The sequence below is a fragment of a genome, unplaced genomic scaffold (genome assembly GCF_019419815.1).
Source record: "Pyrus x bretschneideri cultivar Hongxiangsu unplaced genomic scaffold, Pyrus_bretschneideri_v1 Contig29, whole genome shotgun sequence".
In the NCBI taxonomy this organism is placed as follows: Eukaryota; Viridiplantae; Streptophyta; class Magnoliopsida; order Rosales; family Rosaceae; genus Pyrus; species Pyrus x bretschneideri.
In genome coordinates, this window is record NW_025999601.1 from 3,552,632 (window position 1) to 3,575,368 (window position 22,737).

At 37.0% G+C, this 22,737-nt stretch overlaps 2 protein-coding genes across 3 annotated transcripts; one reads left to right on the forward strand and one right to left on the reverse strand.

Annotated features, from left to right (window-relative positions):
• The first annotated feature begins 10,745 nt into the window (after positions 1-10,745).
• LOC103947748 (serine/threonine-protein kinase spk-1-like) lies at positions 10,746-13,448 on the forward strand. Of its 2 annotated transcripts, none has more exons than XM_009358700.3 (4): positions 10,746-11,122; positions 11,670-12,629; positions 12,724-12,771; positions 12,881-13,448. In XM_009358700.3, exons 1-4 carry the CDS (start codon positions 10,934-10,936, stop codon positions 13,292-13,294), a joined length of 1,611 nt encoding a protein of 536 aa, XP_009356975.2. In that variant the 5' UTR covers positions 10,746-10,933; the 3' UTR covers positions 13,295-13,448. The 2 variants fall into 2 exon arrangements, with proteins under 2 accessions (XP_009356975.2, XP_048444771.1); XM_048588814.1 differs by having other exon boundaries at positions 11,714-12,629.
• Positions 13,449-13,459: 11 nt separating this feature from the next.
• On the reverse strand, positions 13,460-19,407 carry LOC103947747 (magnesium transporter MRS2-11, chloroplastic). The gene is made up of 14 exons (XM_009358699.3): positions 18,927-19,407; positions 18,750-18,822; positions 18,417-18,487; positions 18,161-18,246; positions 17,978-18,068; positions 16,767-16,835; positions 16,265-16,345; positions 16,003-16,168; positions 15,854-15,899; positions 15,604-15,684; positions 15,097-15,179; positions 14,033-14,076; positions 13,819-13,935; positions 13,460-13,717 (listed from the first exon to the last, which is right to left on the reverse strand). The coding sequence occupies exons 1-13, from the start codon at positions 19,272-19,274 to the stop codon at positions 13,840-13,842; spliced, it is 1,335 nt and encodes a 444-aa protein (XP_009356974.2). The 5' UTR covers positions 19,275-19,407; the 3' UTR covers positions 13,460-13,717; positions 13,819-13,839.
• Between the last annotated feature and the right edge of the window lie 3,330 nt (positions 19,408-22,737).

Consider the following 22,737-nt stretch of genomic DNA (forward strand, 5'->3'; position numbering starts at 1 on the left):
GACCCTATCACATTATCGTCTTTTTTTTTTTTTTTTGACAAACAATAATGCTAGTGAATTAAATTATTAAAATATTAAAGAGAAAGGGATTGATTGTGATCCAACCCCCATCAAAATACATAAACATTAGGATACGTTATAACCACTGCAGTAAAACGCCATCTACACCTTATCTCATTATCTCAAGATACGTTGACTCTCGTTTCTATTTCTTTTAACCGGTGTTTATGTTTTCTTCAACTTCTTTCGTTTTACTCTGAAATATTAAATTATTATTGTGAAATTGATTGACGTGGAGAACTCCAAAAGACGTACGACTAAAAACCCTTTCGGTTTCTTCTCATAAACCTTACGAGGTACTCTTTCTCCAATTTACAATGCACAAAGCCATGACTATCTCTTTCTAGATCTCAAGCCCTCAGGCCTCCTTACTTATCAAGCTTTGAAGTTGAAAATTTGATATTCCAAAACTAGCTAGAAAGAATCTCAAAGTTTTGGATCGTTTTGTGGTGTGGACTGTGGAGGGTGAGGGCTGCGGAGCTTGTTGTTTGAAATTGAAAAGGTTCATCTTTTTTCTGTGATGATTACTTGGTTTACCGATATGTTAGTTTTGATTAGCATTAAGATTCATTTCATCAATCTTAGTATTTTATTTATTCGATTGTTATATTTTGGTAAATTATTTCAATGTTCGTCCCTTCATCTCACATGTTATTTTTGTTTTGGGATGGTCTCTGGTGTGATAAATTGTACGTTTTTATTTGTATGGAAGGCCGGGTTTTATAGCGAAAATGTAATGGCTGGAGGACAATGAAACTTGGGAAATGAGGGGTAATATTGCAAAGGAATTGAGTAATTGAATTTGAATAAATCACTTATAATTAATACACATCTAGTCTCAAAAGCATATGGTAGTTTTAAGAAAAATGTTATATACTATCCCCCTCTAAGAAATTTTAAATCTTTCTTGGTAATGTATTTAGGGGGATTTGTTAAACAGTGTTAGCTGATTTATATGTATCGCTATTCCAACGAATTCAAATGATCAACAAAGCCAAGTTTCATATGCATTTCATTCTTTATGTTTGTTTTTTTGTTGGCTTATATATATCATCATTTTTCTAGTTCACATTTACTTTAAAAACTATGCTAAGTGGCACATAAGCTTTTGTTGATCTGTTGCAATTGATGGAGAAGATTGACATTTTATAACAACAAGTTATGAACACACGGAGTCTTGCAAACAGCAAGATTGCAACATTATTCGATCAGGTCACTCTTAAGAATGAAAGTTTGAATATGCAGGCGATAATATAGCTTCTTAATTAGACCACCGCTACTAGCCCAAATTGGCAAAGCCATGAGTGTGAAGGATACTTGTTTAATTTGTTTTGAAGACATTTCTGGTGATCGAATGTTTTCAATTGGTACTTGTCAACACAAATATAGCTTGCCTTGCATGAAACATCATGTCAAAATAAATTTGCAAAATGGGATCGTGGCACAATGCCCTCATAAAGACTGGAAGTGTGAAGTGAATATCGATGGTTGTAAAAAATTCTTGTCACCTGAACTAGCTGATGTTATGATCGAACGAATCACGGAGTATTCTATTCCTGTTACAGAGAAAGTTTACTGCCCATATCCGAGGTGTTCCGCACTAATGTCAAAACAGGAGGTCTTGGAACATACCAAGACTTCGTTTGTTGGTGAGGGAGGCAGGAAGTGCATGAAATGTAAACACTATTTCTGTATCAATTGCAAGGTTCCTTGGCACTATGATATGAGCTGCTACGATTGCCAGAGATCTGAAACATATTCCTGCGTAGAAGACCAATTGTTGAAATCACTTGCAACGAAGAAACTTTGGCGCCAGTGTTCGAAGTGCAATCATATGGTTGAACTTGATAGTGGTTGCTACCACATCACTTGCAGGTGCTTGTGCTTTACATTTCTAATCCTCCAATCTGATTAATTTTTAGGTTTCCTCTGTGATTCTTTTGCCTGTCTTAATTTAGAAAACTTTGAAATGTTATACAGTAAAACCTCTACACATTCGTAATGTTGGGACAAAAACCTAATTTAATGCTCAGGGTATTTAAAGGTGATAGTCAGGCGGTAGGTAGGGCCTAGTGCCAAGAGACTAGGCGGGGGACGAGGTGGGGGCTTGGGAGTTTTTAAAAATAATTAAATTTATTGTATAACATATAAATAATTGTTCATTTATACTTAAAAAATACATAATTGTATTGTGAAAGTGAAACATTAATTGCAAACATAAATTGATATTAAAAAATAGCAAAAAAAAGTCATAAAACCACCCACCCCGCTCTAGCCTGCTTATGCCCACCTAAGCCTAGGCTGGAGGCTAGGTGAGTCTAGGTCTCATTTCGTTTTTTTCTTTTTAAATGCCTAGGGATTAGTTTAGACGGTGGCCTTCCATTTAGTGCTTAGGCAGCCGAAATAGAGATGTAGTTACAAAATTATATTTTGATTAACTTATCCTTAATGAAAGTTGAATAGATGAAATGAACAATATTAGTAGTGGAACATGCTAATTTTCAAGTATACACATTAGAAAAACAGACAACTAGTCTATCTTAGCTTGTGCAGCATGTATGTAGTACCCTCCTTAGCATCTCTCTTTCTAAGTAGATTTGACAAATACATACAATACAAACCAATGATATCTTTAGAGAAATAGTTTATTTAATTTTAGATTTTATTGTGACATTGACAATTATTACTATGTGTAGGCAAGTTTCTTAAGATGGACCGAGAAGAATTATAACTTATTACAATATATAGGTTAGGGAATTGGTATTAGCACTTCAAAAATCTCATTTTACACTTCTCACAAGTATATTTTTCTTTCTAATTATAGAAAGTTTGGAGTGTCAAATGAGATTTTTGGAGTGCTAATAACAATTTTCATAGTTTATTCCTGTATATAACTAACTCGTGTTGGGACTGCAAATTTTTATGACTACATGAAGGTTATTCCTTTATAGTATATTCCTGTATATAACTGACTCGTGTTGGGACTGCAAATTTTTATGACTACATGAAGGTTATTCCTTTATAGGGTATCAATATGGAAAGGTTTTGCTGTATTATGAAAGAATAACCAAGAAAAGAAAAGACGATAACCTTTTTCTCTCATGAACACCCCTCTTTAGGGTATAAATCAAAAGTTAATCAACGAGAAAAAAATAATAATCATCAGAGTGCGGAATGAGAAAATATATATCCGGAAGTCATCTCTCATACAATATACATCTCTAAAAACAAGGGATGATCATCTAAATGGTAGCAAGTGCATAGTATTGTTGAGATATATATAGAGTTCTTATGTTGACTACATTTTATGGCAGTACATCAATATTGCTAGTAAAGTTGTAATTCTTCGCACGCTGTCCCAAGATCCCGATGCAATTACAATTTTCTCTTGTAATGACCTTTTGACCTTCTTACCAAGAAAAGGCGTCACTCGTGTTGTTTTATTGTATTGTATTTTATTTTATTTTTCCGGATGCATATATAATTTCATGATTTTTGTATAATCCCTTGTTGTCTGTACCACGTTTATATTGTCTCTGTAGATGTGGACATCAGTTTTGCTATACTTGTGGAGCTGAATGGAAGAACAAGCATGCGACATGTTCCTGCACGATCTGGGACGAGCATTTTATTATAGGCCGTGACGACGAGTGTGACATGTCAGTATATGTGAACACTCTCTTGTCGAATTACAAATATGCACATCTAGAGTTCTAAACAGATAGGTTGATATATTGAGTTTTCTTTTGATTTCTCATCAATTTCTTTAGGTTTCTTTCTGATGTTAAAGTGTAGTTGTAACCTGTACTAAGAGATCAGAGAGGGCGTAGGAAAGGTGGTGGAGGACCAACAATGCAGAAGGTATTAATGTGAAACAGATTTTGTGCAAGGATTTCTTTCTTTTTATTGTTGGAACTATGTTCTCTCCCTTTGGCTTAGTTTTCTTTTGATCAGTGTTTTAACTCGCGAGGATGCATTTTTTTCTCCTCATAGAGTTCTTGAGGAGTAATGGCTCTTTTGAAGTGATTTAGAAAGGGCTAGAAGCAGTTTTTGCCAGAAGCACCTCCCATGTGCTTCTGTTATCTATCCGCGCTCATGGTTTGAGCATCACCAAGATCACCCAATTCTCGAATTTACAGTCGGTTGTCTAAGTAAATAAAAGATAGTTTATGAAGTGGTTCAGATGTCCCCGACCAAGGATATAAAACGGTCATCACTGGTTAGCATCTCACATGGAAGACACTGCTACTACACAGACATAACCCTTCTGTGTATTAGACACCTACAACTCCCCTGAGATTGGGTTGAACCACGGTCAGTTGACATGGGAAAGACTTGTCTGAATTGTTTCCATCTTTTTAAGGATGTCAAGATACTCAGGACAGAGTAATTAAATAAAATAATTTAACAATTTCAATGAAACATGAACTCCTTAGGTTAATTTAAGAATCTCTTAAAAAATAGTTCAAGAAAGACGCTTCCCAACTCAACCCACTCTACTCTTAAAAAATAGCTCAAGCTTTAGGCTTTTGTCTTGTATTGCTAAGTTAGCACTCTCACACTTGGTGAGCTAGCTAGTGGTTATAACTCCATTATTGTGGTAGCAACGGTAATATGAAAAATATTATTAAGAAATTGGTTTAATTGCTATATCTCTTTCTCTCTCTATGTGTCTCGTTCTCTCTTTATCTCTACATGCGCCATTGTTGCAGGTGTTTTCGTTCAACCCCTATCGTTGATCCTAACATTGGTATCACCCAACTAGTCCTGGTTCCCTCATGTGCATGACTCGTCATGCCCCTGTCACTCATGCTACCACTATGGAAGCCTATGTTGCTTCTCTGGAAGCCACTGTTGCTTTCATTCCCACCCTTATCGCTAAGGCGATGAATACCTTTATCACTAACGCTGTGTCCACCACTTTTGGCACCAACCTTTCGCTGCATCTCGAGTCTCGTCTCCCAATCTACTTTGAGCAATTCCGTCATGAGCTTGCTTTCGTGGAGAGGGTGAGAGCTTCTTAGCTCTACCAAGTGCTGATCATCCACCTCACCGCGAAACTGATTAGATCCAACTCCTGCGCAGCCCAACTGGACTGGCAGAGGTCCACATCTGCATTAACCATAGACTCCAAAGGTAGATTTGCTTAATTTCTCTGACTGTGAAGACCCATTGGCATAGATCTATAAGGCTGAGCAATTTTTTGTTTTCTATAACACGCCAGAGAATCAACGAGTCATCACAACTTATTTCCACTTGGAAAGTGAAGTTCTACAGTGGTTAGATGGATTGCATCCACTCCACTCCACGCTAGGAAGATTTCACTAGTGCATTTTGCAGAGAATTTGGACCATCAGAGTTTGATGAAAGTTCTGAGGCACTGTTTAGCTTTGTCACACAAGTACATTACGTTAATATATTGCCGAGTTTAGGCGATTAGACAATCGTACCACTAGTTTATGGCTTATTTTGCTCAAGAGTTGTTTCTTGGGAGGTCTTACACATGAACTGAAGTTTGATGACAAATTACTTAATCCTGCAATTGTCCATGATGCAATTGCCATTATTGTGCAATTGGATACAAAGATCTTTGAATTGAAATCAAATTTTCCTAGAGCTTCTGTGACTGTTAAACCCCTACTATTGCTTGCAATACACATATTGTGCCTCATGCTGGTGCCTTACCCATAAAGAAACTAATTTATATTGAGATTCATCAGAAAAGAGAAAGGGTGAGTGTTAGTTCTACTTTAATAAATGGACCAAGGGGCACAAATGTGGTTTTAAACAATTTCTCATACTCGATGTGATAAATGCTGACCTTGTACTTGATTTTCATGATTTGAATCCTGAGTTGAATGTTATGGAGTTAAGTTCTTGTGTTTTTTATGGTGTTACTGTTTGGCACACTGCTCAAACTATGAAAGTCACTGGAACAATCAATGGACAAACTGTCAAAATACTTTTGGACTCAAGAAGCACTCATAAAGTGACAAAGTAAGGAGTTCAAATTGTTACAGATCTTCTAGTCTATCTTTGGGAGGATATGATTGCACAAAGAACTTGTTTTCACATCCACTGGGAGGCTGTGATATGGGGCTTGGAGTCTAGTGGCTCTCTGCAGTGAGTCTAGTCTTGTGGGACTTCCAACTCTTGACAATAGAGTTTACTAGAAATAATAGGCAGTATAAGTTGTATCACAATCCTTCTAGTGAATCACTAATTTAAGAAATGTCTATTCAGTATATTGACAATGCACCCTTCAATTCCAAGTTGGGGTTATTTTTGTATTCCATGGAGAGTCGAAAGCTGGAAGCCACTAGTGAGATATTTGGCTGCCCTACTAATCTCCCTCATTCACGAGCTTATGATCACCACATTCCTTTATTACCTGGGGTAAAACCTTCTAATATAAGCCCCTACCACTATAGTCATTTGCAAAAAACAGAAATAGAAAAGGTTGTGCAAGAATTGCTCACTGCAGGATTTATTTAACCAAGTCGTAGTCCATTCTATTTCCCAATGTTATTGGTTAAGAAGAAGGAAGGAACCTGAAGGATGTGTATTGATTATACGGAGCTCAATGCACTCACAATTAAGGACAAGTATCTAACTCCCTTATTTCTTGGAGGAATTATTTGGTGATGCCTTCTTCTCAAAGTTGGATATGAGGCCTGGATACCATCAAATACTCATGCAACCTGAAGATGTTGAAAAAAAAAGGTTTTAAAACACATGAGAGCCATTATGAATTCTTGGTGATGCCATTTGGGCTCACAAATGCCTCTGCAACCTTCCAAAGTCTCATGAATGACCTCTTCAAGCCTTATCTCAGAAAATTTGTGTTGGTGTTCTTTGATGATCTGCTTATCTATAGTCCTAGTTGGGTGGAACACCTTGCTCATTTGAGAATTGTATTTGAGATCCTACAACAACATCAACTGTACCTTAAAAAGTCTAAGCATTCCTTAGGACAAAGAAAAGTGGAATATCTTAGGCATATAGTCTCTGCCAATAGTGTTGAGATTGACCCAACTAAGTTGCAAACTTTCAAGAATTGGCATGTGCCTAGGAATATCAAAAAGCTCAAAGGATATAGAGTAATACGTCAGCCTCTGTACAACCTCACAAAAAAGGATAGCTTCTTGTGGACTGATGCTGGTACACAAGCCTTTTAAAAACTTAAAGAAACTATGGCTTCCCCTCAAGTGTTTGGCCTCCCTGATTTCTCAAAACCTTTTGAGATAAAATGTGATGCATCATGAGGAGGAATTGGTGCAATGTTGCAGCAAGGCAAGAAACCTATTGTCTTTACCAGTCAAACATTAGGCCTAGAAATCAAGCTTTCTCCACATATGAGATAGAGTTAATTGCCATAGTACATGCAGTTAAGCAACGGAAGAGTTACTTACAAGGAAGACACTTCATTATTAAGACTGATCACAACAGCCTTAAGTATTTTCTACACCAAATGGCCAACAAACCATTCCAACAGAAATTGGTCTCAAAGCATTTGGGATCTGATTATAGATTTAATATAAATCAGGGCATGACAATGTTGTTACTGATGCATTATCAAGGGTCCCGAAAACATCTTTGCTACGAGAACCAACAAGTGATCCTTCATTAAAAGATGTTGCTATATTATACCTTTACTATGGGTGGTTAGATGACTTGAGAAGGCACATTGAGCAAGACAATTGGATCACAGAGAAGACATAAGAAGTACTGAAGAGTGTTGCTAAAGGCAGTGGCAGCTCTGCACTTGCCAAATTCTCAGTTGAGAATGGTTTCTCATGTTACAAGAAACAGATTATTATCAATCCTAGTTTAGGATAAAGGCATAAACTCATTAAAGGTTACCATTCTACTCTTGTTGGAGGGCACCAAGGGGTTGTCAAAACCTACCATAGGTTGAATAAGAGGTTCTATTGGCAGGGAATGAAGGGCATCATCAAGCAACTTGTGGCATAATGCCATGTTTGCCAGCAAAACAAGTTTGAAACTTTCTTCCCTCCTAGATTGCTTCAACCATTACTTATCCTTAGCAAGGTATGGATTGATATTATTATGGATTTTATAGTGGGACTACCTTTATGCAAAGACAAATCAGTGATAATGGTGGTAGTTGATATACTTTCCAGGTATTCACACTTTATAGCCTTGTCTCGACCTTACATTGCTTCTGTGGTTGCTCAAGTATTCATCGACAATATGTTTAAGGTACATGGAATGCCTTAGTTCATAGTTAGTGATAGATACCCCATTTTTATCAGTTCTTTTTGGAGAAAGTTCTTTAAGCTGCAAAATAACAAGTTGTGCATGTCATCAGGTTATCACCCTCAAAGTGATAGGCAAAGTGAGGTGATGAATAGATGTTTGGAGACTTACCTGAGATGTTTTGTAAGGGCACAACCTAGGAATTAGGTTAAATGACTTCTTGGGCTGAATGGTGTTTCAATACCTCATATCACACCTCTTCAAGGTTTACTTCAATACCCCTTATCACACTTCTTCAAGATTTACTCCCTTTGAATTGGTTTAAGGATACTCACCACCTCATATAGCTACTTAAGAGTTAGGAACTACAAAAGTGGATTATAGGGAACAAACTTTGTTGGAGAGGGACAAATTATAACTGTGCTCAAAGCTAACCTAATGGTGGCTCAAAATGAAGGTGCAATTAGACAAAAGGAGGAGTGAAAGACAGTTTACTCTTGGTGACTCAATGTATTTGAAGTTAATTCCATATCAGCTATAGTTTCTAGCACCCCACAAGTTACAACCTACGTCCTATGGTCCATATGAAGTTGTGGAGAAAGTTGGTGCAGTGATATATAAACTTAAGCTACCTATGGATTGCAAAATTCGTCTAGTTTTTTAAGTGAGTTGTCTTAAGAAACAATTGGGAAGAGGTCATATGGAGATGATTTTCTAATTTCTGCTCACATTTCAGAAAAACTCGAACATTTGAGGGTCTTGAAGTTGAAGTCTTGGCGTAAGTCACTAACTTAAGTTAGCGTCGAACGCTTCAAGTATGGTTCATCATGTTTCATGTGTTTATTTCAAGTGTATTCACATGTTTGTTATTCAAGTCTTGGTCTAGTAGCAAACCAATCTTTAAACTTGTATGCCCTTCTCCATGTGGTCAATACTCTCTAGACAATGAAGCCTGTTGAGAATAGCATTTGTGGTTTTCTGTGGCAGTCAAATGGAAAAATGCTTTCTTTTGGTTTTGTTGTGTATTTCTTGTGCCTGTTATTTACATATGCAGGTTTTCATACAAGTCAAAACTCATTGATCCAAGCTAAATACAATTTGGTTTAGTTTGGTCCAAGATTGCACTCTTTTATGACAAGTTTACATATGGGTAATTGGAATAAAATAAAATAAAAAAGCGAATTTCCAATTATGGAATATTCTAGTGTTTATCAATATTGGGGAATCCAAATGCAACTTTTGGAATCCAACCCTAAAATTTGAAGGAATTGGATTCCCTACAATTTGGTGGGAATTGACTTCCGAGTTATTGGGGGAATCAGAATGAATTTTCCTACTCATTATACCTTCATGTATTTCTAAAATTTCAAATTGCCCTTCACGTTAACCTAACACCAAATTTTATTCTCTCAGCATAAATATAAAAAATAAAAAAAAATTCAAAGTTTTTATCACAAAGTTAAAATAAAATAAAGTTTTACCAAAAATAAATAAATAAAAAATAATTAACATATAAAATAGATTACTAGAATAGGCGCGTTTTAGTAAATCACACTGATTTTCATCCTGATTCATGTGAATTAGTAAATAGCTTATAGTTCAATACTATTCTTACTACCATCCCTAAAAATTTGAGTATATAGTTTCTACATGAATCTGATTCTGATTCCACCCCATTCTAGCTCCTTCTCAATTCAGTTCCTCTCATTTTGATGATAGATTTATTGAGCCATGAATTCCATGTTATTGGGGAAATCTGAATGAAAATTTCCTCCCTATTATACCCTCACGTATTTCTAAATTCCAAAAGTTTCCTTCCCTTAACCCAATACCAAATTTTTGTTCTCTCGGACAAAAAAAGAAAAAAATAAAATAAAAACCTAAGTTTTTCTCACAAAGTTAAAAAAATTTACCAAAAAAACAAATAAATAAAAAAGAGTTATGAATATAAAATAGATTATTAGGACAGACGCATTTTAGTAATCACATTGATTTTCATTCCGATTCATGTGAATTAGTAAACAACTTGTGGTTTGGTACTATTCCAACTCTGATCCCTGAAAGTTTTAGTATACAATTTTCTACATAAATCTGATTTTGATTTCACCTCATTCCAAACTCTTCTCATCGAGCGCAAACAATGGCTTTGGATGTTGATGAAATTTTGTTTGTTATATTCTCTGCCAAATAAACTTATGGTTGACGTTATATTAGAATGCATTCACAGCATTTTTTTATTAGTGAGTGGTTAAGTTTTAACTAAAATTATTTGCTTAAATCTCAACCGTTATTTATTGTCTTTTGATGCTTAAGAGAGCATAGCTCATATTAGGTTTATGTATTGGGTTCAAATATCTCGTCCAACACAAATTTTCATTTATAATGAAAATCTGTATAGCCCAAATATTTTGGGCCGGGTAGAGTCTGGCTGGCCTGGCCCATTTGTCTTATGGGCTTTTATATTTTGTTTACGGTTCTGCCATCCAACTTTCTTGTCCCGCAATACCAAAATTTTGACCCTCAGCAGTCAGCAGTCAGCAGTCGGCAGTCGGCAGTCGGCAGTCAGCACTCATTCCAGTAAACCTCACTAGGTTTTCTCACTGAAGATTTAACCCAAATACCCCAATAATCAAACCCTAATTCGCCAACTCCTATGGCGGATGACCGCGACGAGCTCAGCGATTACACATCGGAGGACGAGGGCTCCGAGGATTACAAGAAAGGAGGCTACCACGCCGTCTCTATTGGGGATTCCTTCAAGAATGGCTGCTATGTGGTGCAGAGCAAGCTCGGGTGGGGCCACTTCTCCACTGTCTGGCTTGCTTGGGACACGAGGAGCTCGGTATGTATCTGTCTTTGTTGTCAAGTGTGCTACTTGTTTGGTTGCTGAGAAACCGAGGGAAAATGGAATAGTGGAATTGAAATGTTGTGTTCTGTACGCTTCTTTGGGAAATTAGGGTTTAGGCAATGAAAGGAGAGGCACTATTTTTTGTATGAATCCAATTAGTTAATAGCAAAGCGATTTGGTTAAAAGAAAATTTTGAATGTAATGGCAAGGGGGATAGAAGAACAAAAAAAAAATATTGGGGAATGGCTCAACTCCGCGAACTTAAATTGGTTGGCTTATACAAATAGTGAAGAGTTAGACGTAGTCGGAGTAAGGGTTTCGGTTTCTGAGCATATTTATTGCATTGGTTACTCTTTAGTAATTTGAACTAGTTGTTTATTTTAGTTACTTTACCATAATTGTTTTAATAGCATTTGAAGTGAAGATTTTCTGTCTTGTCTTGCGTGTGTGCGTGTGCGAATTTTTTATTAACGTGTTGAAAAGGAAATGAGGAACTTAACTATTCAAACCTTTAACAACATGAGAAATTCATTGTTTGTAGCATTATGTAGCTTTGAAGATTCAAAAGAGTTCTCGTTATTACACTGAAGCTGCAATGGACGAAATAAAGATTCTCAAACAGATTGCTGAGGGAGACCCTGGCGATAAGAAGTGTGTTGTGAAGCTTTTGGATCACTTCAAGCATTCAGGCCCAAATGGACAGCATGTGTGTTTGGTTTTTGAGTACCTGGGGGATAACCTCCTGACCCTTATTAAGTATAATGATTACCGAGGGGCTCCGCTGCACATGGTCAAAGAAATTTGTTTCCATATATTGGTGGGTTTGGATTACTTGCATAGTCAACTCTCAATAATACACACAGATTTGAAACCAGAGAATGTCTTGCTTTTGTCGATGATTGATCCATCTAAAGATCCTAGGAAATCAGGTGCTCCTCTTATCCTTCCGACCAGCGAAGATAAAACTGTGCCCGTCTCTGGGGCTTCTAAAGACATTAAGAAGTTAAATGGAGATCTTACAAAAAACCAGAAGAAGAAGATCCGGAAGAAGGCTAAGAAAGCAACTCAGGGTGGTGCCGGGAGGGAAGACAATGAGGCAGATTCCGCAATAGTTGGCTCCGAAGATTCTATTAGTGAAGTAAAATCAAATGGGGATTCTGTTCAAGAACAAGTGAAGGATTCTGGAGTTAGTAATGAATCAATAAAGCGTGAAGATAAGGAAGAAACTCAAGAAGCAAAAGCAAGCCGTTCCGCAAGGAAGAAGTTATTCGTAGAAACTGACCTTAAATGCAAATTGGTTGATTTTGGAAATGCTTGTTGGACGTATAAGCAGTTTACAAGTGATATTCAGACAAGGCAGTACAGATGCCCAGAAGTTATTCTTGGAGCAAAATACTCGACTGCAGCGGATTTATGGTCCTTTGCTTGCGTTTGTTTTGAGCTAGCAACTGGTGACGTTCTTTTTGATCCACACAGTGGTGACAGTTATGATAAGGATGAGGTACGTGCAAATTTGTGATTTCTTCTTTGAAAGTTTATGATGAATTTGATAAACTAGGTGTCTGATATATTGACTTTTAAATTTCGTTGTGAAGGATCACCTTGCACTGATGATGGAACTTCTTGGAACTATTCCCCGTAAGGTAATACCATGATACTTTGCTCACTGAAAGAAATGAGAGTTATATGTAATTGTACTTTCTGACAATAAATCTGGTTAAATAAGGGTATTCACGGATTTATATTTTGCAGACTGCATTAGGCGGTAAATATTCCCGGGATTTCTTTAACCGATATGGGGATTTGAAGCATATTCGACGATTGCGTTTCTGGCCTCTTAATAAGGTGCTAACGGAGAAGTACGCATTCAGCGAGCAAGATGCAAATGACATGGCAGACTTCCTTGTTCCCATACTTGATTTTGTCCCCGAAAAGAGGCCAACAGCTGCACAATGCCTCAGTCATCCATGGATTAGTGCAGGGCCTCGACTCCTTGAGCCTTCCATGGCTGGCGTGCTGCCTCAGGCCTCGAATGGGAGTATTTCTGAGATGGAGAAGGATGAGAGGGAAGCAGTGGAGGTGGGAATGGGGAATTTAGTCATTGATGAATCTTCAAAACCTGTTAAAGAATCCCAAACTGCACAAAATTCATCACTAAACGCATGACGTGCTGGTTCAGGTTTGTTTTGTTCTTCTATTATAGAGCTGTGTTCTTCTCTTCTACCTCTTCCTTTTTTCCTTTTTGTCCGAAGCGTTGAGCTTTGTTGGTTTTCCATATTCATTTGATAATCCATTTCGTATTACGTTGACCTGAGCGGCACTTCTGGGTGCACATTCTTAGTTTCTTACTTCCGAAATGCTCGGGCACTAGTACAATCCAGCATCCAGGTGGGCCAAAATATTACAGGGCCACAAACACTAATCACCGTTACTTGTTGCATATACTAGAGATAAGCCTAACGGATTCAACTCGCGATATCAGCTGCGGTGATGAAATCTTGTGGGAGAAATTCAGTACAAGTTCATAGAAATATGGTACAAACATATCAATTTGTTTGGCAGCTGAACGTTCATGACCTTCGAAATCACCTGTAAAATTAACGAGGTGCGATTAACTTTCCAGAACACAAACGAAATGCATTCGAATCTCATGGACTCCATAGTGCATAAAGCGAAAATGAAATTTTTACCTATACTGAATCACTTCCTATTTACAATATTTTCCTTGTCCTGAGATAAGAGTACATAAGAAAAAATCCGATGACGGCGCCAACGACTATCCCTGCTGTTGTAAACCAAAATGCGAACTGCACCAAACTAAGCAATAAGTAATGGCCATGTTGCAATTACCCGGAAGAAAATGGGAAGAGAATCAACAAAGTTAATTCACAAACTTTTACGTACCACATGTTCTTCAAGGTAGGACCTTAAGTTCATGCCAAATATACCTGAAATTTGAAGGAAGACGAGACTGCTGAGTACCGAAACATCGATTTAATGACAAATTTGGCTGGCAAACAAATATGGACAATATAAAGGAGTTATTTGACAAAACAATATTGTAATCTACATTAAATTCATCTAAACGACGGGGAGTGGGATTCAAACTTAGGTTCAGTGAGGGAAGCACATACTGCTCTAGCCAACTTACCAATCTATGGAACTGATATTACAGTTGTTACTTCATGGTGTTGAACTGAGATTATATTTGAAATGTACAGAACACCAAATAGGATTTTGAATTGTTATTGGTACTCCAAAATTCTCACTTTGCACTCCAACCTTTCTATATTTAGAAAGAAAAATACACTTGTGAAGGAGTGCAAAATGAGATTTTTTGGAGTGCCAATAACAGTTTCCTTTAAAAAAAAAAATGACAACCATTGCACCATTCAACTCTTCTGCTTTGAGACGACTCCAAAATATGACTATATTTCTACGGTAAGAACGAACAAGAAATCTATGTTATCTACCACCTCTAGCACTAGGTTTTTTTAGTTTCTTGGCCTACAGAAACCATTGACATTCTTAGAAACAACTTAGGACTCGTTTGGATGTGCTTTTAAAATTATTGAAAGCGCTTTTAGAGAAAATATTTTTTGGTTCCAAATGCACTTTAAGTGCTTTCCAGAATTTACTTGCATTTTTACTAAGAATTGGTTTCAAAAACATTTTCACCAAAAGCACTTTCAATCATTTCAAAAGCACATCCAAACGAGTTCTTAGACATGTCAAAATCCAGTTTGTTGTCTAAAAGCTTTGATTGATTCAAAATTAATAGATAACTGCATATAGGAATATATATGGACATCAGAATTTTCCACGTGGAAAGTTATGTAGTAAATTTTCCACAACAGGGAGAGACTGGAAACAAATAGAATCGCACCCGAACCCATTGGAACATTTTTAACAACACAATGCAACTAATACAGGTAAGAGATAGGTTTTGTAGCAGGTTAAGGACACACCTGCAACCAGAGCGCCAAGTGCCAAACAAAATGTCCCAACCTGGAGTAGTAATTCCACTTTGCTAACCTCGAGCCTCCGAGAACTGTAAATGAAATCAGTTAAAATTGGCATTAGATAAATGGAAAGCACACAGTGAGCAAAATTCAATCCAGTTGAGTATGAGAGTGCAAACAGATGAGGAACTAATGGGGAAATCTTTACTTTTTTGTTTTAGGATTATATATGAAACTTTTAACTAATACTGATTCAGCTGAGGGTGAGGCTGTAAGGTGAGCCGAATGGGTACCTATGTGTTTCTTTTCTGCGTCTATGTTTGCCTCTCTATGTGCAGGATGGGGCTGCACGTGGAAGAGGATGCTGATCCATATACATTGTTGGCCCAATTTTCTAACAACTTAAATGTTTCAGATTTTGTGGTTGTCTAACAACAAGATCAATTAAAGTTTCACATCCAGACAAACAGTATAGAGCTATAAACAAATCAAAAACGACAAAAACATTCAGACCTCAAGTTGACAGCTATAGAATCTTCCATTTCTTTAGCAGAATCAAGAAGCCTTTCAGCCTGGCCATGACAAGATTCACATCTGCGAATGCAACAAGCACTAAGGTCAACTTCCATGGTGAACATCATAGCACAAGTTTCAAATAATGCTGCTTTTTAGTTGTACCACAGCATAGAAAAAACAAATGCATCAGTATCAGTTAGTGCTAAAAAAAATTGTCTTTGTTTGGGGAAGGTGAGGAGGAGCCTACCGTTGAAGATAATTTTCCAAAAGCATCTCAATTTCTTCCTCCTCTTCTGTATATAACAAAATCAAACCAAAGATACACTTAGCTCATTGACTGAATTTGCAACTTATACATTGCTCAAGTAAATTACAGAACTCGCATCTAAGACTAACCTTCGGCAATCTGCTTCTCTAAAGGAACAGAACATTCCATGTCATCATTCATCTTATTGAGTGTACAGTTTCTCCCCATAATGCATATACGGCGTATTTCATGGGGATCCTCCAACAGATCAAACAGCATTTGCCTGAGCGCCCCTGCCCTTGAACCCAATTCAACCTTTCATTAACAAAGGACAGGTAACCAGATTAATACTAATGTTTGTCAATGCCCATAGACATGGGTTTACCATTAAGTCAAAATGATCAACCATACCAAGGTTTGCTTGCTAATACGAAGCTCTTCCAGTACATCAGCAGTTAACCGGTTTGGCAAAACGCTAAGTAAATTTTGAACCTGAAGCAAATTGAAGGAGACTAAACATGATAACACTTGAACCACAGAATTTGAAAGAAAAAAAAAATATAGATATTTATTTGGGGGGAGGGGGAGACAGAGAGATGTATCATCCATACTGCAAAACAAGTATACGAAATTATTTCTATTTTACTTGAATCACGAAATCCTTTATTTTTCCTGGACAATAGGCAATTTTAATCATATAAATCATTACCATGCAGCATTTGTATAAATATGATCAGCATATTTCTTAGCAAAGGTAACATAACATGTGATGTTTAGATTGTTCAACCTACTGATTTTTTCTCGACAGCTGTAAGCTAAATACATAGAGAATATATTTAGCTTTAAGACAGTTATTGCTGAGAAAACCTTAGGAAAAAGAATATTAAAACACTCACTATCTAGCCATACTCACACGAGGTTCTAAATTTATTAGTCTTTGTTCTAAACGCTGTATTCTTGAGAGCAATGCTGCTTCAACAACCTGAAAGTACCAAAATCACAAAATATGTTTTTCATTCAGCACTCTGATAAATTGAGAATCAGAAGCCTACTAGGTGAAAAGATAGGAAGTATATGCATGACAAGGAATATGAATCATATAAACGCAAAAGGTCACATTTTACCTCTTGCCAACCTTTTCAGTAAATGAAGATAAGTAACACAGAAATCGGTCCTTGATGTAAGCCTTGTTATTGAAAACCTACAGTTTATTCTAATTTATTGAGAAAGGAGATACAATGAAACATTAAACTCAAAACAGTGTATCCTCCTTTTGAAATTTGATATTATCCGAAGCAGTCACACGTTAACCAAAACAGAAAGCTTTGTCTTTCAGTTTTAGTCTCAGTTTAGTTGTCATTGAATTTGTATTAGATGCAGTTCACTGCATGCCACAAGCTGTCAGGTTCCTAAAAGATGCATTCTTCATCTAGAAACCCCCCACAGATTTGGGCACCTGTGACATCCACAACTGGAAGTCACTCACTATAATCTTCCAATATGATCTTAAGCGGTTGATTTGCACTCTTAATACAGTTAAAAAAATGATAAGAGACTTTGAGACAAGTTTTGATCATATGAGTATGAATGCTTCTCCCCTATAGGACGAATATTTCTTCCAATAAGTTAGATTCTTATTTCTTAAAGAGATTTTTAGTAACGGTATGCAACATACAAAATACCAAATTAAGGACTAATATATCTTTGAAGCCAGTCATAAAATAAAGATTGGTGTTTGCATTAAAACTTCAATTCAGTTATATATTTGGCCCTGCAATTCTTTCCAATGCAAACGACAGCCATATTAGAGTTCCTTTAAGGCATAAAATACTGCAATAAAATAAAGACTGGAGATATCACGATATCAGCATATTCCAATGCAAACTCCAGGCCTATTCAAATTCTCCAGAACTGAACCCTAATGGGCTAATAATTGAAGAAACTTACAAGGTAGCATTTCTAGGAATCATCTTTGTGTAAGATATCTACAAGCAGACCTTTTGCAAATTTGTAATACACACACTAATAACATATATTAAAAAACAGAAATGTTATGCTTAAATTCCAAAGCAAAAATAGTGACTTCGCTTGAAGTGAGAGAGGGATCAGGACAAGAATGCTAACCTCGAGCTCAAATGGCATAGATGGTCCTCCATTCATAAGTTTGGGGTTTAGTCGAGGCAACAATGCTTCTATGAAAGCTCTGCCTCCTATACTGCACATGCAAAATTTCCAATAGTATTATGCTTTGAACTGGATAAGGCAAAATTAGAAGTCAATGGGTGCAATATCTTGTTCTGCTCTCACTTGTTGTAGTCAAATATAAGGACACGCTCTTGCATTGCAATTGCGCGTAATGAGCCTAGATTCAACAGAATAGCATGCTCACGGACCTAAGAGGTGAACCGAAAGAAGCTCGTAAGTATGATAAATATCCGCCATTTAGTAAGACAGTAACCCACTTACCAAAATTTAAACTTTTATACAGGTAATAACACACACAAAAGCATTACAATTTGCAAGAACTTGCGAGAAATACAAAAATTGGAAGCTGGAATCCTACCAGCAACGAAGGCATCGAATTTGTCAGAAACAATGAAGGATCAACACTCCGAATATCACGCGGACGAAGACCTGAGGACGAAAGTTAACACTCAGTAACCCGAAAACAGCACTAGAAATAACTAACATCAGTTTAACTTCAAAGAGCAGTATAAAGAACATAGTATTTTACAAACTGTTTGGAAGTTCTTTTAAAATAACTAGAAGCGTTTTTAGAACACCAAAAGCACTTCATATAATGTTTGGCATAAAAAATAAAATTAAAAGTGCTTCTGGATTGATAGAAGCCCTTGAAGTACTTCCAAGAAGCATTTCCAAACGTAACTTTACTCACCACTTGACTTCAGTAGCTGACGTCTATTTATTTTTCTAATAGATATCGTCCCATTAGCCTTCACTTCTTCCACCTACAAAATAATTAAATAATAGTATTGCTTAATCATGTTGATTAGTGCATTAATCACAGTCTATAACTGCAATTAACAGATAACGAAATTGGCTTGCAACTGACCTCGTATACTGGCTCGCGAATTCCGAGCAAAGAGTCACCGGCAGACGACGTCGCAACCCTTGACGAACCACCACTCGTCTCCGTCGTTTGGTGTTGGCTGTTGACCGGAACGACGTCGTTGGTTCTAGCTTCGTCATCGGAGATGGTTTCGGTGTCGCTGAAGCGGTCCTCCTCGGTGGCCGATCCAAAGCACTTGGGTCTCGGCAAGACCGAGGGGGAGAGCTTGACCGGAATCGGAGAGATGAAAGAGATTTCGGTCTTTCGCAATTGGGAGAAGAAGCGCTGAGAGGAGTGGGCGGAAGAGTGGAGTGGGAGCTGGAGGAGGTACGGCCATGGAGTCAGAGCCATTGCAGAGTCGCAGATCTCTGGTTGCGATCATGTAGGTGGAAGAGTTGGGTAGTATCTGTAAGTGTAACGTGCAAATGGATTTCTGTAGATATCTTAAAATTGGCTAAACTGTAGCAAAGAAGATTGATCTGTAGTTTAGTTTAACTTTATTAATAGTTTTGCGTTATAAATAGATAAAAGTTAAAAAGGTAATCTTTTTAAGGACATGAGCGAAGTAGGTGTAAAATATTACATTATGATTTTAGTAGCTATAACACAAAGGAGATGGCAGATAAAAAGAGGAAATGATACTGATATTATTTCTCTTCTTTTCTTTCGCAGTGCATTTGATAACAAACGGAGTGCTCTATTTATTGAGCGACTCTCGTAACTACAACCATCAAAATACAATGATGATACTTTTGAAAGTATCAAACACTATTACTCACTATTACTAAGTCTGTGGGCATTCTTTTGAGTGGGCATTCATCTACTAATTCTATAACACCTCTCTTGGATGCCTACATATCAACAACATCAGTTGCCTTGTTAAAACCTTGCTCGAAAAAACCCAGTGGAAAAAAAGCATAGCGAAGGAAAAAGAGTATAACTTTACCTGGATTGTTGATATAGTGTTAAGTATACTTATGTTGCCTCGTTAAAACCTTAATAGGAAAAACCTTGTGGGAAAAATCCTAGTCGAAGGAAAAAGAGTACAACAAGCATGTATCATAGATGTTTCCCCTGATATTTATCTCCCCCTAATTCCGATTTCTTCGAATTTAGTTGATTGGTAAGTCGATGTAATTCGATACTCTGCACTAACTTCTGAAACGTGCATTTTGGTAGAGACTTAGTGAACAGGTCTGCCAGATTTTTATTAGAACGGATTTGTCTTACTTTAATAACTTTAGCCTTCTGAAACTCATGTGCATTGAAAAACTTTGACGATATGTGTTTAGTCTTATTGCCTTTAATGAATCATTCCTTCATTCGGACAACACAGGCTGCATTATCTTCATGGATGACAGTTGGATTGTCTATCTTCGAAGGTAAACCACATGAATTCCGGATATGATGGATTATTGATCTTAACTAAGAACATTCACTACTTGCTTCATGTAAAACAAGTATTTCTGAGTGATTTGAAGATGTAGCAACTAATGTTTGTTTTGTTGAGCGCCATGAGATTGTTGTATCTCCATTAGTGAACACATATCCAGTTTGTGAGCGGGCTTTATGCTAATCAGAGAGGAAACCAGCATCTGCATATCCAGTAAGGATCTGGTCATTTGTGGATTTTCCTGAGTAGAAGAGACCCATGTCTGTTGTCCCACGAAGGTATCGCAAAACATCTTTGACTCATTTCCAATGACGCATTGTTGGAGCAGAGTTATACCTTGCTAACAAGTTAACTGAAAAAGTTATATCTGGTCTAGTACATTGCGCTAAGTACAATAAAGCACATATTGCACTCAGATATGGTACTTCTAGACCAAGGACCATTTCATCATCTTCTTTTGGACGGAATGAATCTTTCTTAATGTCCAAAGAACGAATGACCATTGGTGTGCTGAGTGAATAAGCCTTGTCCATGCCAAATCGGTTTAGGATTTTTTCAATGTAAGCTGATTGGTGGACCAAAATTTCATTAGCACAATGCTCGATCTGCAAGCCGAGACAATATTTTGTTTTCCCGAGGTCTTTCATTTCAAATTCGCTTTTCAGATTTAGCAGTTTTATTGAGCTCTTCAGGAATTCCAACTAGGTTCATATCATCAACATATACTGCCACTATAGCAAATTCAGAATTGGATTTCTTAATGAACACACAAGGGCAAATGACATTGTTGATATATCCTTCTTTGATCAAATATTCACTGAGACGATTATACCACATTCGTCTAGATTTTTTCAGCTCATACAATGATCGTCTTAATTTGATCGAGAGTATACATCGTGGTTTGTTAGTTGTTTTAGGCAACTTAAGTCCTTATGGGACCTTCATGTATATGTCAGTATCTAATTCTCCATATAGATACGCAGTGATGACATCCATAAGTCGCATGTTAAACTTTTCTGAAACCACTAAACTTATTGAGTAACAGAATGTAATTGCGTCCATTACAAAAGAATATGTCTCCTCATAATCAATTCCAGGTCTTTGTGAAAAGCCTTGTGCAATAAGTCGTGCTTTGTATCTTGCAATCTCGTTTTTCTCATTGCGTTTTCTTGTTAGTACCCATTTGTAACCCACGGGATTTATATCAAGCGGAGTTTGGACTACTGGTCCAAAAACACTTCGCCTTTCCAAGGAATTTAATTATTCCTAGATTGCATCTTTCCACTTAGGCCAATCTTGTCTCTATTTGCATTCATCAACAGAGCGTTGTTCAATATCATCACTTAATATGATTTCAGTGACTACTACAAATGCAAACATATCATCGATGATTATTTCATTCTGATTCCACAATTCATTTGTACATGCATAATTTATGGAGATTTCTTTGCTTTCATGTAATGCTGTCTTTTCAGGGATATATGTCTCATCAAGGACCTTTTCTTTTTATGGAAGTACAGAATCATAAATTGCAGATTTTTCATTCATTTTCTCTTCCTGAATGATTTCATTTGGATTCAGTTGTGTCATTGTCTTTCTTTTTCGAGGGGCTGAATCTTTTGAACCTGGGGGCCTATCACGCTTCAGGCGTGCACCAGATGAATCATTCGTTACCATTTTATTTTGTCCAACAGGGACATCAATTCTTGCAGGTGCATTTGCAGCTGGTATATGTGATTTCGTCACTTTCATAGCATCATTAAATGCATCTGGCATTTGATTGACAATACTTTGAAGATGAACAATCCTTTTCACTTCATTTTCACATTGAGTGCTACGTGGATCAAAATGAGATAAGGTGTGTACAACCAATGTCAGCTATTGCCGTTCTTCTGGAACAGTCTTTTCTCCCCTTAACAAAGGGAAGACTATCTCATCAAAATGACAATCAGCAAAACTAGCTGTAAACATATCACCTGTTAGGGGTTCCAAATATCTAATGATAAATGGTGAATCAAGACCCACATAAATTCTCAGTCTACGCTGAGGTCCCATTTTAGTGCGTTGCGGTGGTGTAATAGGCACATAAACAACACAACCAAAAGCTCGTAAATGTGAAATGTTTAGCTGATGTTCAAACACGAGTTGTACTGAGGAGTATTGGTGGTTGGCTATAGGTCTCAATCGAACCAATAATGCAGCATATAAAATGGCATGTCCCCATGCAGAAACTAAAATGGCTCTTCCCCCTCTTCCCTCTCTTCTCCCTGTTCTTTTACTTGTTCTAATGCAATATCCTCATCCACATTCGGATCATCATCCCAACAATCTTCATAATAATCATCATGCAGATAATCTTGAGGTGAGGGAGTGCCTAGTTGAAGGGTACCACTAGGTTAGATTTGTTTTCGTTTTCCTAAT